This window comes from Macaca nemestrina, chromosome 1 (assembly GCF_043159975.1).
Source record: "Macaca nemestrina isolate mMacNem1 chromosome 1, mMacNem.hap1, whole genome shotgun sequence".
Classification (NCBI taxonomy): Eukaryota; Metazoa; Chordata; class Mammalia; order Primates; family Cercopithecidae; genus Macaca; species Macaca nemestrina.
Window position 1 is genome coordinate 136,538,947 of NC_092125.1, and position 17,842 is coordinate 136,556,788.

Consider the following 17,842-nt stretch of genomic DNA (forward strand, 5'->3'; position numbering starts at 1 on the left):
CCACAAATATAATCTCATAAATTTCTATTAGCCACATTTTTAAAAGTACAAAGAAAAAGGTGGCCAGACTCAGTCCTGTAATCCCAGCACTTTGCAAGGCTAAAGCAGGAGGATCACTTGAGTCCAGGAGTTTCAGACCAGCCTAGGCAATATAGCGAGACCCTGTCTCTACAAAAAAACTCAATAATTAGCCAGGTGTGGTGGCACACAACTGTAGTCCCAGCTACTTGGGAGGCTGAAGTGGGAGGGTCACTGGAGCACAGGAGGTTGAGGCTGCCATGATCATGCCATGGCACTCCAGCCTGGAGGACAGAACAAGACCCTATCTTAAAAAAAGGAGAGAGAGAGAGAGAGAGAGACAGGGAGAGAGAGAGAAAGAAAGAGAGAGAGAGAGAGGAGAGAGAGAGGACAGGGAGACGGAGGGAGGGAGGCGGGGGGAGGGGGGGAGAGAGAGAGAGAGAAAGAGAAAGAAAAGAAAGAAAGAAAGAAAGAGGAAAAGGCAATGCATAATGCATTTCACTTAACCCAAAATACAAAAATATTATCAGTTCTACATGTAACCAATATGAAAATGTGGGATATTTTACATTCTTCTTTCAGACTACGGCTTAGAAATCTGTATTTTTCAACTAAGGTAGAAAATCAACTTAAACTACATTCATGTCAAGTGCTTAGTAACAAATGACTAGTAGCTACTGTAACTGATAACACAGCTCCAATAAATACTACATCATCAGAACTTAAACTCCAGTGTCTCTACCACTCTCTTACATATTGTTATAATTCAGTATTTTTAATTCTATTTTTAAACCCCTTAACAATCACTGCTATTACATTCTTATATGGTCAATAATTAGATTTACTCACAGGCCTACCAATTTTCTTGATTAGCCTCACTTCTACGTCAGACTTACTTTCTGGTGTCATTGGCTTTCCTCCTGAAGTACAAACTCCAGAAATTCCTTCAGTGGATCTGTTGATAAATTTCCTAAATTGCTTTTTTGGAGGCAGAATGAAGTGTTTCAAAAAGCGTCTTTATTTTGTTCTTCTCCTTATATGATAATTTAGTTGACTATAAAATAATAAGTGGACAGCTATTTTCCCTCAACACACTGAAAATATTATTCCACTATCTTCTGGATGCCCATGCTGATGAAGCATATTGGGGCTTTCTAATTCTTATTCTTTAGGGAATCTGATTTTCTCTGGCTGCTTTAAAGATCTTTATGTCTTTGGTGCTCTGCTCTTTCACTGTTACATGTCCAGGTTTTCTTGTGTCTCCTAAATCTAAGAATTCATATAGCTCACCAATTCTAAAAACTTATCAGCCTTTAGCGTTTCATATTTTGCCTTTCTGCAATCTTTAACTTCTTTCTGGAATTCTAATTAGATGTTTGTTAGAACTTCTCTTCCTTTCCAATGTATTTTTAACCCTTCTATTTTCATCTCTTTGTTTCTCTGTGCTAAATTCTAAGTCATTTTTATTTTTTTGTTCACTAATAAAGATATTTAGTCCTGTCTGCAGCTATTTTTAACCTGAACTCCAGGATCTCTTAGAAATTAATTTACTGTATTTGATTTCCATAAGTGTTCCTTCCAAATGTAGATTTACAGATTAAAGAACTACAACAACAACCATTCTCATCATTTCAGCATAAGTCTTTTCCTTACCTCATCTAACACTTAAAATAATTGTGGAGGTAGGTACAATTTAAACCATTTAAAAATGTATAAAACTGAAGCTCAGAGGTTAACCTGTTCAATGCTATAAAAGTCAAACCCTCATCTTTTCATTCCAAATCATATGTTCTTAACTTGACAAAACATTCTTGTCCACCATCAATAGTTCCAACTTACATTAAATGTTAACATTGCATAGTATTACTATTATGTGAATTTTAAGTTACATTTCTTTTTAGATATCCTTTAAGAATACTCATTAAGAGACATTTATTGGCCAGGCACAGTGGCTCATGCCTGTAATCCCAGCACTTTGGGAAGCCAAGGTGGGCAGATCACTTAAGGTCAGGAGTTTGAAGCCATCCTGGCCAATGTGGTGAAACCCTGTCCCTACTAAAAATACAAAAATTAGCCAGGCGTGGTGGCAGGCGCCTGTAGTCCCAGCACTTGGGAAGCTGAGGCAGGAGAATTATTTGAACCCGGGAGGCAGAGGAATCGCTGAGATTAGGCCACTGCACTCCAGTCTGGGCAACAGGGCAAGACTCCATCTCTCAAAAAACAGGAAAAAAAGAGAGATAATTATTGAGCACAGACTATGCCTAGCACAAACAAGGTAAAGTATAAGAAATGTTCCTAGGAAAAACATCACATACATGAAAAGTCAGAAACCATGTCTAATAGAAATAAAAACCCACCACTTAAAAATATTACCAAAAAAACAGAGATCCTGACCAAGTCTTTAGATCCAACTACCAATTTACTGGAAACATAGAGAACATATTAAATTACAAAATCAGAATGCAATCAGTAAATGTAGACTATAGGCAACTGTGTAAGACCAACAACCAGTTTTCTTCAACAAATGAAATGCAACTTAAAAAAAAAAAAAAAAAACAGGAACGGAGAACTTGTACATTAAAAGATATTTAAGAGGTAATAACGACCTGTTAAATATGCTGATCTTATTTTATCATGACTCCTTCCCCCTCTAAAAAAAACCTATAAAAATACTATGACTTTTATGAGATAATTAGAAATTTTAATACAAATTTGACATTTTATAATATGAAGTAACTTAATTTGTGTGTGTCCTAACAGTCTTTTGATTATATTTTAAAAAGAAAAGAGAGTCTTTATTTTTAAAGTTATACACTGAAGCCTTTACAGATAAAACAATATGAATATCTGAAATTTATCTCAAAATAACAGAAGTAGAAAAGCAGAGTTTGGATATCATCATTTTAGCTAGGGGTTGCTGATGGTTTTTGGGACTGAATGATACACACACAATGGTTCATGATACTATTGTGTCTAAAATTCATTACAATAGTTATAAAAAAGAAGTACTACTCAAAAAACCTCTTGTGATAACTTTCTGTGACACCTTATTACTTTTAAAGAGAAAATATCACTTAACCACCTTATCCCCTAATGTAGTATGCCTGGAACTAAATTAAGAAAGCTACTACAGTTTAGGAACACACACAGACCAAGAGACCAAAATAATTAACAATATAGAGACTCAGGATTCTAATTCATAACACTCCATGAAATATTGAAGCCAATCTTTTTGGAGATCAGTCATAATAAAGGTCTTCATCCTCACTGTCTTTACATTGAGTAGGCTGAGGAAGAGGAAGAGTTGGTCTTTCTGTCTTAGGTGGAAGAGGGAGAAGAAAATTCTGTATAAGTGGATCCATGCATAAGTGGACCTGTGTAGTTCAAAATCATGTTGTTCAAGGGTCAACTGTACTTCATTTGACCCTCAGGAAAGCCCTTTTCCTTTTTCTTTTTTTTTTTGAGACTGGATATCCTCTCGCCCAGGCTGGACTGTAGTGATATGATCACAGCTCACTGCCACCTGGGCTCAGGTGATCCTCTTGTCTCAGTCTCCCAAGTAGCTGGGACTACAGGCCCATGCCACCAGATCTATCTAATTTTTTTAAGTTGTTGTAGAGATGGGGTCTTGCTATGAGGACCAGGCTGGTCTCAAACTCCTGGGCTCAAGCGATCTGCCTGCCTCAGCCTCCCTAAGTTCTGGGATTATAGGTGTGAGCCACCACTCCAGCAAAGCCCTTTCTTGTGAATAGGTTAAAACTTGTTTCAGTTGCCACTTCATTAATTTGTAATTTAAACATTTATCCTGAATTATGTAGTTGGGCCCAGTGTAATCACAAGGTTCCTATAAGTGGGAAAGGGAGGCACAAGAATGTGTCAGTGATGTGATGTGAGAGTCTTCTTTGCCATTGCTTCTTTGAAGATGAAGCTAACAGCTGAGATATGTGAAGAAAACAAATTCCCCCCCAGATCCTGCAAAAAGGAACACAGCCCTGCTAACACCTTCATTTTAGCCCACCTGTGTCAGATTTCTCACCTACAAAACTGTAAGATAATACCTTTGTGTTGTTACAATAAATGTGTTATAGCATAAAAAAAAAAGAAAGCAGAATAATGAGCTACTTTTATGCAAGAAATTACAGGTATATAGAATAATGCCTACTAGATGAAGTACAAATTTCACAACCTGTAATTGAGGCCTTCTATATAACCTGCCATTCTATCTTTTCTCTTATATCCATATACACACTGTTAGCCATAAAGGCCAAATTATTCAACTCGCTGATCAATGGTTGTAAAATTATGCCAACCTACACACACAACTTTAGTTAATGTCATTCTCTCAATGCCTATTGCTCTCCACTCCTTCCCCTATCTCCAAATTTGGCTAGGTCACAGATCACTATTCTGAGCCTACCAACCCAAACCAATCTTTCCTACTGTAGCCACATAGCACTTAATTAAAACCTTGGATCCTTATTTCTCTAACTAGATGAAGTCCTAAAAGACATAGTCTTGGAATTCACCTTTTTATTGATAAATGGTTCATTAGAGTATAAGCATATTAAAGCCTATGACACTTCTAAGAGTTATTAAATATTAAGTGTGTATGCACTATTTAACACATGTACTATTAATGTTGGAGGAACAAACACAACAACTAGGGTCACTGCCCTCAAGGAGACAATACATCAATATCTAACATAGTACTGTCATTTCGCAGACATTAAAATATCTGTTAATTGAAATTCTGATAAAAATACCCTAGAGAAAGCATTAAGTAGCATAAGAAAAGCATTTTAAGAAAAGTCAAAACCTAAAAACCCAAAGTTTTGAATAACACATCCATAATAAACAACCAGTTATACTCAACTATCACCAGAAAAGTTACATTTAGCATTATTTGATTGTAATTTTCTATGCAAGCCAATGATAGTGAATTCAACAGTCATATTATAATTTAAATCATGAGTTCAGCAATTTACAACTAGTACTTTCAGAATAGTTAGAAAAAGCTGACATTTTAAGAAATAGGTTATTTATTAGTTGTCCAGTTGTAGGTCTTGAGATATTAATAGTTAACTTCCTAAAGAACACTGCTACAACTTTCACCATACTTAAAATCTACATCTAAAAAGTTAACATTTTACCGTATTGGGGACCATCCTCTATTATTCTACAGTCATTTCATACAATTCTGTCTTCCCAAGTAATAGGTCCATTACTTTGCAAGGATTTCACATTGGCAAAACAGTTAAGAGTACTGAAATGACACCACTGAAATTACAAATTACGAACAAAATAAAAAGCCATTTTAAAAAAAGTAACAAATTTCCTATTACAAACTCACAAATATTCTTTCTTATAGTCTCACTGAGCTAACAAAAAAAAGTCTAAAATCAAGAAAAGCCGAATACAGCAAATTTATAAAATAATGGAAAATGAGATTTCATTTGTATCCTAAAGCCATAAAAATGTGGATATTCTAAATGCAAATAAATTAACATTAACTAAGGACCTAGTTTGTGGAACTATTAAAATCCTAATTTTAAAGATGAAGAAGCTGCAGCTAAAAATGTTTACATATCAAATGGATTTTAAAAGCAAAATCACTTAATCAAAATATATATATGCCTAAAACTATACAACAAAGAATATCAAAAAAGCAAAAAAGAAAACCTCAAAGAAAAAATACCTACAATGCATATGAAATCAATTTTTTTATACAAAGAACTGTGATAAAAATGACCATTAAACTAGGTCCAGTACACAAACAAGCAGTTGACAGAAAATGAAATTCAGATAGCCAAATTTGAAAACTTCACTCATTTCAAAATATAAATTACGAAATACATTTTTAGTGTAAAATAATCTAATATTCTAAATTTTGATAAAACCTAGAATTGCCAAGGGTATGGAAAAACAGGCACTCCCATACACACCTGTAAAAAACAAATGAGTGTTCTGGCAGTGTGGTTTCTAGTAACTCTTTAAGCATAAATTTCTTTTGACACAGCATTTTTACTTCTATTCTAAATATGTCCACACGTTATAACTAACCACAAACTGGAATCAAACCTAAATGTCCATCAATGTAGGAAACTAAACTGTGGTATGTCCAGTAACTACACTGTGGTGCAGTCACACAAGAGTATCCTCCATTGTCATTAACAAAGAATGAGGCAGAACTATAACTGCTGAGACCACATTATGTAATTTTAAAAAACAGTGTCTGTTCATATCCTTTGCCCACTTTTTGATGGGGTTGTTTTTTTCTTGTAAATTTGTTTGAGTTCTTTGTAGATTCTGGATATTAGCCCTTTGTCAGATGAGTAGATTGCAAAAATTTTCTGCCATACCTGTTCACTCTGATGGTAGAGAGCGAAGGATATGAACAGACACTTCTCAAAAGAAGACATTTATGCAGCCAACAGACACGTGAGAAAATGCTCATCATCACTGGCCATCAGCCATCAGAGAAATGCAAATCAAAACCACAATGAGATACCATCTCACACCAGTTAGAATGGCGATCATTAAAAAGTCAGGAAACAAAAGGTGCTGGAGAGGATGTGGAGAAATAGAAACGCTTTTACACTGTTGGTGGGACTGCAAACTGGTTCAACCATTGTGGAAGACAGTGTGGCGATTCCTCAAGGATCTAGAACTAGAAATACCATTTGACCCAGAGATCCCATTACTGGGTATATACTCAAAGGGTTATAAATCATGCTGCTATAAAGACACATGCACAGGTATGTTTATTGCGGCACCATTCACAATAGCAAAGACTTGGAACCAACCCAAATCTCCATCAATGATAGACTGGATTAAGAAAATGTGGCACATATACACCATGGAATACTATGCAGCCATAAAAAAGGATGAGTTCATGTCCTTTGTAGGGATATGGATGAAGCTGGAAACCATTCTCAGCAAACTATCACAAGAACAGAAAACCAAACACTGCATGTTCTCACTCATAGGTGGGAACTGAACAATGAGAACACTTGGACACAGGAAGGGGAATATTACACACCAGGGCCTGTCGTGGGGTGTGCAGAGAGGGGGAGGGATAGCATTAGGAGATATACCTAATGTAAATGACGAGTTAATGGGTGCAGCACACCAACATGGCACACGTATACATAAGCAACAAACCTGCACGTTGTGCACATGTACCCTAGAACTTAATGTATAATAAAAAAAATTAAAAATAATTTTAAAAAAACAGTGGACTTCTACTTCCAGTCAAGATAGAATAACATGACCCAGATTTGCCTTCCCGAAACAACAACAAACAATCAAGCAAATATACAGAACAATGGGTTTTCAAGACACTGGAGATCAGGCAATGAAGGACAATAGTCCCTGAAAGTTAGAAAACAAATGAGTCCATGTTTGCCTCAGCTTACTCCCTTAAGTGTCCAAGCCACAGCACAACTATAAGGAAACCACACTGAGCCTCAAAGTCTACTTTAATTGTGAAAGAGCCAAGAGCCTGAGAAGACCAAAGTAACTAGAGTTTACAGGTCAAAGTACCAGAGAAAAGAGCTGCAGAGATCTCTCCAAATCTGCAGAGAAATCAGAGTATTCAGTGAATACTTAACAAGATATATAATATTTGGACCATAAAACAAGTCTCCATGTTTACAAAGATTCAAGTCTTAGAAAATACATTCTCTGGCCAGAATAAAACAAAAATTAAGAATACATAACAGATATATAGAAAACTCCAAATATTTGGAAATTAAATAACATACTTCCCAATAACTCCTGAGTCAAAAAAAAAATTTTTTTTAAGTATTCTGAAATGAATAAAAATATACATGTCAAAATTTGAGGAATGCCATGAAAGCAGTACTTCAAAGGGAAACTTACAGCACTAAACTCCTACATAAGTAAAAGTATCAAGTTAATGACATCAACTTCAACGTTAACTAAGTAGAAAATGAAGATCAAGCTAAACACAATGCAAAACAAAATAAAAACAGCAGAAATCAATAAAAGACAGAAAAACCACAGAGAAAACTCAATGAAACCAAAAGCTGATATTTTGGAGATTAATAAAATCAATAAACTTCAATCCAGACAGACAAGGAAAAAAAATGGCATAAATTATCCCTACTGGGAATGAGAGAGCTGACATCACTAAGGATTCAATGGTATCAAAAGTGTAAAAATGTAGTATCATGGCTGGGCACAGTGGCTCACGCCTGTAATCCCAGCACTTTGGGAGGCCAGGGCAGGCAGATCGCAAGGTCAGGAGTTCGAGACCAGCCTGGCCAACATAGTGAAACCCCATCTCTACTAAAAATACAAAATATTAGCCAGGTGTGGTGGTGTGTGCCTGTGATCCCAGCTACCTGGGATGCTGAGGCAGGAGAATCGCGTGAACCTGGGACGCGGAGGTTGCAGTGAGCAGAGATTGCGCTACTGCACTCCAGCCTGGGCGACAGATCAAGACTCTGTCTCAAAAAAAAACTGTAGTATCATGAACAACTCTACCCAAATACATTCAGCAACTTAAAAGGAAATGGACTAGTCCTACAGAAGAGACAAATTACCAAAGTTCACTCAAGAACTAAACAAACTGAATAGCCCTGTATCTATTAAATAAGTTAAATATGTAGTTTAAAACCTCCCAACAAAGAAAACAAACATCTGGCCCCACATGGCTTCACTAGTGAATTGTATCAGTTAAGGAAGAAATTTTAGAGTTTTCACCCAGTATCAGGAGCAAGGTAAAGATATTCTCTCAGCACTTCTATTAAACATTGTACTGGATACCACAGACAAGAAAATGGAGACAAAAAATGGCACCCAGATAGAAGAGGAAGAAAACTATTTAAAAACAATTGGGTATAAATTGTCTATGTAGAAAATTTAATGGCATAGGCTGGTATAGGTAATAATGGTACAGACTCACGCCTATAATCTTAGCACTTTGGGAGGCCTAGGCAGGCAGATCACTTGAGGTCAAGAGTTTGAGGCCAACATGGTGAAACCCTGCCTCAACTGAAAATACAAAAATTAGCCAGGCATGGTGGTATGCACCAGTAGTCCCAGCTATTTGGGAGGCTGAGGCAGGAGAATTTCTTGACCCAGGAGGCAGAGGTTGCAGTGAGCCAAGATCGCGTCACTGCACTCCAGCCTGGGTGACTGAGACTCCCTCTCAAGAAAATCTGATGGGACATATAAAAAAAACTATTAGACCTACTAAATGAGTTTCGCAAAGGATCAGAACACAAGAGCGATATGCCATAATCATTTCTATATACTAGTAAACCACTGGAAATTACGTTTTTAAAATATCATTTACAATAACATCAAAATATATAAAATACTTATGGATAAATCTAATCAAACAATGCACAAAACCTGTGCACTGAAAAAAAAACACTGCTTAAAGAAATTAAAGACCAATAGAGACATCAACTGTAGTCATGGTTAGAAAGACTCACTTGTTAAGATGACAATTTTCCCCAAATTGCTCTACAGATTCAAGTCAAATCCGGTAAAATCCAAGCAGTTTTTGTAAAAACTGACTCATATGAAAATACAAAGGACTCAGAAGAGTTAAAAACAACTTTGAAAAAGAACAGAGTTGGAGGGCCAAGACTAAGTAAGTGGTTTCAAGACTTGATATAAAGCTACAATGATTAAGACAGTATGTTTCTAACATCTAAAGGAAAATGGGTCAATACAAAAGAATAGAGTACAGACATATAATCATAGATACAGAGATAACTGATTTTTCATGAAGCTGCAAAGCCAAGTGAATGGAGAAAGGATAGTCTTTTCAACAAATAATGCTGTAAACACTGGATGTCCCCATGCAAAATCAAATACTTCTGACCCACACTTTGTACCATATTCAAAATATTAAGTCAAAATGAAAGAGACCTAAATGTTAAACCAAAGTATAAAACTTCTATTAGAAAAAAAGGTGGCCAAGGGCAGCGGCTCATTCCTTTAATCCCAACACTTTGGAAGGCTGAGGCAGAAAGACTGCTTGAGGCCAGGAGTTCAAGACCAGCCTGGGCAAAACAGACAGACACCAGGTCTACAAAAAATTTAAAAATTAGCTGAGCATGGTGCTGTGTGCCTGTAGTACTAGCTACTTGGGAGGCTGAAGCAGGAGCCCTTGTGTCCAGGAGTTCAAGATTATCCTGAGCTACGATTGCACCACTGCACTTCAGCCTGGGTGACAGTCAGGCCCTGTCTCTAAAAAAAATTATTATTATTTTTATTATTATTAACAAACAGAAGGAAAAAATCTTCATGGCTTACAGTTAGGCAAAAATGGCTCAGGCAAGACCCCGAAACCACAATCCATAAAAGAAAAACTTGGTAAACTGGAGTCCACAAGAATTAGTAACAGTTGCTCTTCAAAAGACAATGCTGAGAACGAGAAGACGAGTGGCAGAAAAGATTTGCAGGCCATATATCTGATAAAGGACTTAGAACCACAATGAAGACCTCTCAAAACTCAATTAAAAATAAACCACCAAATAAAAAATCGGGCAAAAGATATAAACACACACTTCACCAAAGGTAACAGGTGACAAAAAGCACATGAAAAGATGTTCAACATCATAGATATTAGAGGAATGCAAATTAAAACCACAATGAAATATCACTTCATATACACTAGAATGTCTGCAATCAAAAAGACAAGATAACAGGCATTAGAAAGGATGTGGAGGGACTGGAAATTTCATACCCCGCTGATGGCAATGTAAGATGGTAGAACTACTTTTAAAAAGTTTGCAGTTCCTTAAAAAGTTAAACATATGCCTACCACATGATCCAGACTTTCCAATCATAGCCCCGCCGACGAAGAGAAATGAAAGCCTATGTCCATACAAAGACTTGTACAGGTATAGCTCAAAACAGAAAACAAATGTCCCTCAAGACTTGAATGGATTAACAAATTGCTGTATAGCCATTAAGTGTAATATTGCTAAGCAATAAAAGAGAATGGACTATTGAAACACAACATGGGTGAATCTCAAAATAATTCTGAGTGGACTAACACAGGCCAAAAATGTACATACCACATGATTACATTTACCTAAAATTCTAAAAAGTGTGAACTAATCTACAGTGACAGAAAGCAGATCAGTGGTTGCTTGGGGAAAGAAAAGCAGAAGGGATGGAGTACAAAGGTGCAAGATGATATTGTGGGGAGTGACTGATGTTCATTATCTTGATTGTGGTGATGGTTGCACAAGAGTATGTATGAGACAAAACATTGTATATTTAATATGGGTAGTTTATTTTATGTCAAATTATATCTCAAGAGACGGGCTGGGCACAGCGGCTCACGCCTGTAATCCCAGCACTTTGGGAGGTCAAGGCGGGCGGATCATGGAGTCAAGAGAACAAGACCATCCTGGCCAACATGGTGAAACCCCGTCAGTACTAAAAATACAAAAGTTAGTCTGGCATGGTGGCGGGCGCCTGTAGTCCCAGTTATTCGGGAGGCTGAGGCAGGAGAATCACTTGAACCCCGGGAGGCGGAGGTTGCAATGAGCTGAGATCGTGCCACTGCACTCCAGCCTGGTGACAGAGGGGACTCCCATTCAAAAAACAAAAAAAAAAAGGCAAGATGTGGGCCAGAACAATAGTTTAAATCCAATTATGTAAATAAAGATGTTTATATGTGTGGTAATATATCAATAATTTCAGGTAAAAGGCACAAAATTTTAACACAATTACCTACACCTAAGAAATAAAAAAAACCTGTGAATCAGTTTGAATTTTTTTAAACATGCATCAGTGTCTTTAAAGCAAATTTACAAATGTTTTTAAAGAACACTTAACTACTTGTACACAGGCCTGACGCCAAAGCAAAAATTCTTAACCATTATTCCAGAAAATTAAACTAACTTTAATTATTCAGACTTTTATATTAAACAATGGATTTTTTAAAATGGTTTGCAACTTTTTTTTATCATCTTCTAAAGTGTTCTCCTCAAATTACTAACATAAAAAACTGGTGTAACCAATACATTACATCTGGACATCCTACTCCTAGTCTCCTCAGTTTTTTTTCTGTCTACTCATTCTGAGCGTTATCTACAAACTACTCTCCTTTTCCTCTAACAGTGGACACTCACACTTGTATCATTTACTATTTTCCAGAATTCACAGAAGAAATCTGTTTGGATGGAAACTACAACATCTACCATTCTGCACTCTTTAGCTATTCCTGATTTTAAATCCCATGACTAACTCAACTTGAAAAATACTATCACCGGCCAGGCGCGGCGGCTCAAGCCTGTAATCCCAGCACTTTGGGAGGCTGAGATGGGCGGATCACGAGGTCAGGAGATCGAGACCATCCTGGCTAACACGGTGAAACCCCGTCTCTACTAAAAAATACAAAAAACTAGCCGGGCGAGGTGGCGGGCACCTGTAGTCCCAGCTACTCGGGAGGCTGAGGCAGGAGAATGGCGTGAACCCAGAGGCGGAGCTTGCAGTGAGCTGAGATCCGGCCACTGCACTCCAGCCTGGGCGACAGAGCGAGACTCCGGCTCAAAAAAAAAAAAAAAAAAAAGAAAAATACTATCACCAAAAAGAGCTTATTATTTCTCCTTCAGTCTGTACAAAATGAACTAAAGAAACAAGCCTAAAGAATGGACAAATATCTAGTTCACTATAGGTAAGACGACAGAAAATAAGCAAGAAAACACAGTAACATCCCCAAAAGTATTCGAAAGAACATAACATTATTATGGATACAATTTTAAGAATTCCAAAAAATGTTTGAACAGTCAGCATCCATGGACTAAGCAGATAGCCTCTCAGGACAGACAGGTTTGCAAATGAAAAATGACAATACAGGCTGGGCACGGTGGCTCACGCCTGTAATCCCAAAACATTGGGAGGTCGAAGCAGGCAGATCATGAGGTAAGGAGTTCGAGACCAGCCTGACCAACAGAGTGAAACCCAATCTCTACTAAAAATACAAATTAGTTGGGCGTGGTGGTGAGCACCTGTAATCCCAGCTACTCAGGAGGCTGAGGCAGGAGAATTGCTTGAACCCAGGAGGCAGAGGTTGCAGCGGGCCAAGATCGTGCCACTGCATCCAGCCTGGGCGACAGAGTGAAGCACCATCTCAAAAAAAAAAAAAAATTACAATACATCGTGACATTAAAACTTGCAAGTACTCAAGAAAATGTTAAGCATTAGAACTAAAGTTTAAACGATGAGTAGTTTTCTTGGCCAAAAGGAAGGATTCCAAAGGATCTCTACCATAAAGCCTTTCTTTAATAGAAAAACCAGCTCTTAACTTCTGATTCAAATTTGAAGCTAATTGCCTCAACAACTTTCTTTTTAAGGATCAGGATAATTCATTTCTAATGTGCCTTCTTATTGACCAAAATATATTCATTTTCATATGACAAAAAGTAAAACAAAAAACAAACAAAAAAAAACCTTAGATTAACAAAATTATAAGATATAGGTCAAACCACTTACCATCCATTTAAAATCATTGTTTCCCCTCAGAAAATTGGGGTATCATTTTATATTACAAGAAGTCATGTATGAAAGCATTTCTAATTTCCTGATCATTCATACTTACTTTAAAAGGTTATTCTTGCAGATGGCCAGTTCTAGAAAAACTTATGGTGATTACAAACTGTTAACATGGTCCAACTTTAGAAATAAAACATTTTACACTTGGGTTTTGTTAGCTACAGTATAGTTTTCAAAAGCAAAAGCTAAAATTTTCCAGTAATTATGATGACAGTAGATCCAACGATCCCAGTTTCAAACATAATCTTTTCCTACCTTCACACCAACTGCAACCTCAGTGACGATTCTGCAAAGAAAAAATAAATAGTTTCAACTTCTTACTATTCTTCTAATCACTCTTTCGCTCTACAACTTTTTAAGATAGTTCATCATCATAAATCTTCCAGCCACTCACACACAGATGGGGAAAAAAAATACCACAGATGGTCAGTGACTTACCTGTACTGTTATCAACCTGGTTTTCTAAAAGTAACTTTCAAACGTGAGGCAAAAATTCAGTAACCTCGTGGTATCTTTTGACAACATATTCAATAGCCAAAAGAACAAAACCCAAAACACTATGCCATTTCCACAATGCCAATACACTGAGATTAATAATTTAACGCTTAAACTCTTTAGTAGTTTCCATAGGAACCAGGAATCAGGAAACATGAATTCTGGTGCAAGTTTTGACATCAATTGCCGTGTTGACCTGGGGGGAAAACTGAAATTCTCTGGATCTGTTTCATCTGGAAAATAATCTTAAGGTAACATCTAGGACGATTTGAATTCTGTAAAACTGTGTTAACTTTTATAAAATCTTCTTTATAACATCTTTTAAAAAACACCAAACTCTAGGCGCTTAACCAAATTTTTGATTCTTCAAATACTCACTGATTTTAATAAATGTATTTGCTAAATGATATTATGTTTACACTCCCAAAAGAGCTGCATACTGCTATATTTTCGACCTTAAGCCTGCCCCCTTTCTAACGATGACTTAAATTACTGAGTCTTTTCAGGTGTGAAGCGTGTCAGAGAGACATTGGTCCCTACCATTTCACAGTCTTGCCTCTCACCTCACTCAGCATTCTGTTTTCACTCAGGTTCGCAAAGATGTAGCATGGTTCTGGGTTTTTGTAGTCATTTTTCCAGAAACTGACCAAAGTAGCTAAAGAGATAGCCCTGTGTTGACTATCTGCTCTTGTTTCTGCCATTGCTGTTGGCCTTTGCCCATGTGACTGATGTCGGCCTCAAACACTTCGCTTTTTAGATGATTTAATTTCTGGGCCCTTTTGCCAAGCCTTGAATGTCTTCAGTCCCCACAAAAAGGCATTTTTCCTCCCTCCCGCCCCCACTACCAGACTCAAATGAAAACAAAGGAGTATGACATCTGCCCTCCCCCTTCCTCCCGCCGCCGCACGCCCTCCCCCCTTCCCCAGCGGCTCCCACTAGGCTTTCCCCGGAGCTCCCGCCACCGGCATCTCTCCCGACCACGGCGGGCCGGGCGAGGCCGGAGAGGCTGCGGACGGCTGGGGTCCACAAGGGGTGGCTCTCTTCTCTTCCCCTAGAGGTTCCCCCACTCCAAAGGCCTGTCTTTGCCCATCCCACTCGCTCTCACAGGCACCGCTAACCCAAGGGTCGGGTCCCAGGGTACGGATCGAAATGGCTCCTAGAGGGGGCAGGGACGGACCGGCGAGACGTTATGGGGTTCCCACCCCATCCCCCGCCGCCAAGCCGGTGCCCGCTCCCACTCCGGGATCCTCACCCCCGCCATCGCCCCAGTGCCTCCCCAGCCTCCAAGCCCGCTTTCTTCTCATTTTCTCGACCAAAGCCCGCCGGGGGAAGCAAAGGGAGGGGTGTGTGCGATGGGGCGGGGGTTGGGTAACGGCAGCCCAGCCCTGGGAGGGGCCGCGGGAGGGTTTCTCCCCGGCCCGGGATAGGGCCGAAGGACGGTCCAACTCCTCTCTCACACACACCTTCTCGCCGGCCCGATTACATACCCGTCCATTGCCGAACCGGACAAAGCTTCGCTCACAAGAACCGAGCCACGCAGCCAGCGAGCCACACAAGCGGCGAGAAAATGGCGGCTGGGGCCCGACGGAAATTGCCGAAGGTGCCGAAGCGCACGGGGCAGCGCGCGGCAGCGGCGGCGGCGGAAAGAGCCGAGCGCGCCGGCGCCCGACAGCTGGAGGCGAGCGGCGGGGCGCGGGGACTAGGGGGAGTGGGCGCCGCCGCCGACGCCTCCTCCGCGCCTCCGCGCGCCTTCCTCCCTCCGCCCTCCGCCTGCCGCCCTCTGGAACCTGGCCTGCTGCTGCAGACAGCGGCGTTCTGGTTTCCACTCCTTGGGGGGCGTGGGTGGGACACCTCCCAACAGCCCTCCACACTGTCTCTTTCCTGACTGCAGGACGGCCCCTAAGCAGCCTCCACTTTTCACTCCACGCCAAGTACCAGCTTGGCTACCGTCAACCTATGCGGGCCAAGGAAAAAACGTTGGATAGCTTTTCTCCTAAGCCATCTTTTATTTGCAGACTGGCTCCGGCCTCTAAAACAAAAATCTTTACCCCACTGAGCAAGACCACTTGGTAACAACAGTACTTTCTCAAGCAAGTAGAACTCCTCAGACTGAAATATAAGGCTTTTGCTTCAAGACCTGTAGTACCAAGCCACGTGGAGGAAAATGTGATCCTCACTTCAGTTGGTGATTAGTGTGCAACTGTAGAAAATATTCACGATACCCTAGGTGGAAATAGACAGAAATGGAGCGATGTGTTAAAATGCTACGATAGTTGGAGTTTAACATTTGGAGGCACGAAAGGGAAAGTGGAGATGGGAGTGGGAGCAACTGAGTCTTCAGATTGTTTAGAGAAGGTAGAAGCATTAAAATGGGCTATGCAAATTGACTCCCTTTGCTATATCTTACGGTCTCAATTTTTACTTGACACTATAGTGGACATTTTACTTTAAAGTGTTTTTACCAGAGGCTCAACAAAATTGGGAGAGGCACCTACTTCTTGAAAATCTGCTCAGTGAGTAACGACTTTGCCAGTACCCATCCTCCTGCACCCTTCACCTCCACCCCCAACACACACAAGCACAAAGGCACTTATAATTCTGAAAAATGACAAATACTCCCTGTGTCCCTCCAGTTACTCTCAATACTCTGGGTTTTTCCATATCTTCTTCAGGCAAAGCGCTTATCCTTTACTAATTGGAATTTCACTATACTAAATTATAGTCTATGTAATTCTTAAAATACATATATATTTTTGAGTTTCACTCTTGTTGCCTGGGCTGGAGTGCAATGTCGCGATCTCGGCTAACCGTAACTTCCGCCTCCTGAGGCCGGTCTCGAACTCCGGACCTCAGGTGATCCGCCCTCCTCGGCCTCCCAAAGTGCTGGGATTACAGCTGTGAGCCACCGCGCCCGGCAGTAAATAATATTACTTTTAAATTGGATAGACCCTTAAAGAACATTTGTCCAAACACTTTGCTATAGAACTCTTCAAAGCACCCACATTTTTACAAATTATTGATTTGCCTATGGGATTGTCAAAAAAAAAAAAAAGACCAGGAGCGGTGGCTCACTCCTGTAATGCCAGCACTTTGGGAGGCTGAGGCAAGTGGATCACCTGAGGTCGGGAGTTCAAGACCAGCCTGACCAAAATGGAGAAACCACGTTTCTACTAAAAATACAAAATTAGCCAGGGTGGTGGTGCATGCCTGTAATCCCAGCTACTCGGGAGGCTGAGGCAGGAGAATCGCTTGAACCCAGGAGGCGGAGGTTGCGGTAAGCCGAGATAGTGCCATTGCACTCCAGCCTGGGCAACAAGAGTGAAACTCCGCCTCAAGAAAGAAAACACACACACACACACACACACACACACACACACACACACACGTCAAATTTCATACAATAACCCCCTTCACCTTAAACCTTAAAATAAAGGATCTGTTTTGGTGCCATTAATAATCACTTTTCATATTGTGGTTTCGTACATGTGTTTTCACTCAACACTTAAATATGCAAGCTTCCAAAGGGCAGGAACTATGGTATTAATTCTCGGTATTACTCACATTCGCTTGATCAATATTGATTGATTGGTTCTCACTTTACCTTAGCAAAGACAAACCATTCTATGAGGAGGGAAGCTTGTCCTTAGGCAGCAGAAGAAATTACAGTGTTCACAAAAACACATTTTTCTTTATTTTTTTCCTAATACAGTACAAAACCACAAACATACAGTAGTTAATCTCCTTGCTTATTTAAGCTAACACTTTCTTGAAAAAATGCAAG

The 17,842-nt window shown here is 39.4% G+C and overlaps 1 protein-coding gene across 5 annotated transcripts in view; it reads right to left on the reverse strand.

Annotated features, from left to right (window-relative positions):
- The window catches only part of LOC105485441 (polypyrimidine tract binding protein 2), a 93,247-nt gene extending 77,549 nt beyond the window's left edge, over positions 1-15,698 (reverse strand). For 3 of the 5 annotated variants that reach the window (XM_011747797.3, XM_011747796.3, XM_011747795.3), the window contains exons 1-2: positions 15,549-15,696; positions 13,822-13,852 (exon numbers count right to left, since the gene is read on the reverse strand). In XM_011747797.3, coding sequence (XP_011746099.1) covers positions 13,822-13,852; positions 15,549-15,556 — 39 coding nt within the window. In that variant the 5' untranslated portion in view covers positions 15,557-15,696. Of the gene's footprint in view, positions 1-13,821; positions 13,853-15,313; positions 15,336-15,548 lie in introns of those variants that run through there. The other 2 variants (XM_011747794.2, XM_071075019.1) reach the window with 2 other exon arrangements.
- Positions 15,699-17,842: the final 2,144 nt, after the last annotated feature.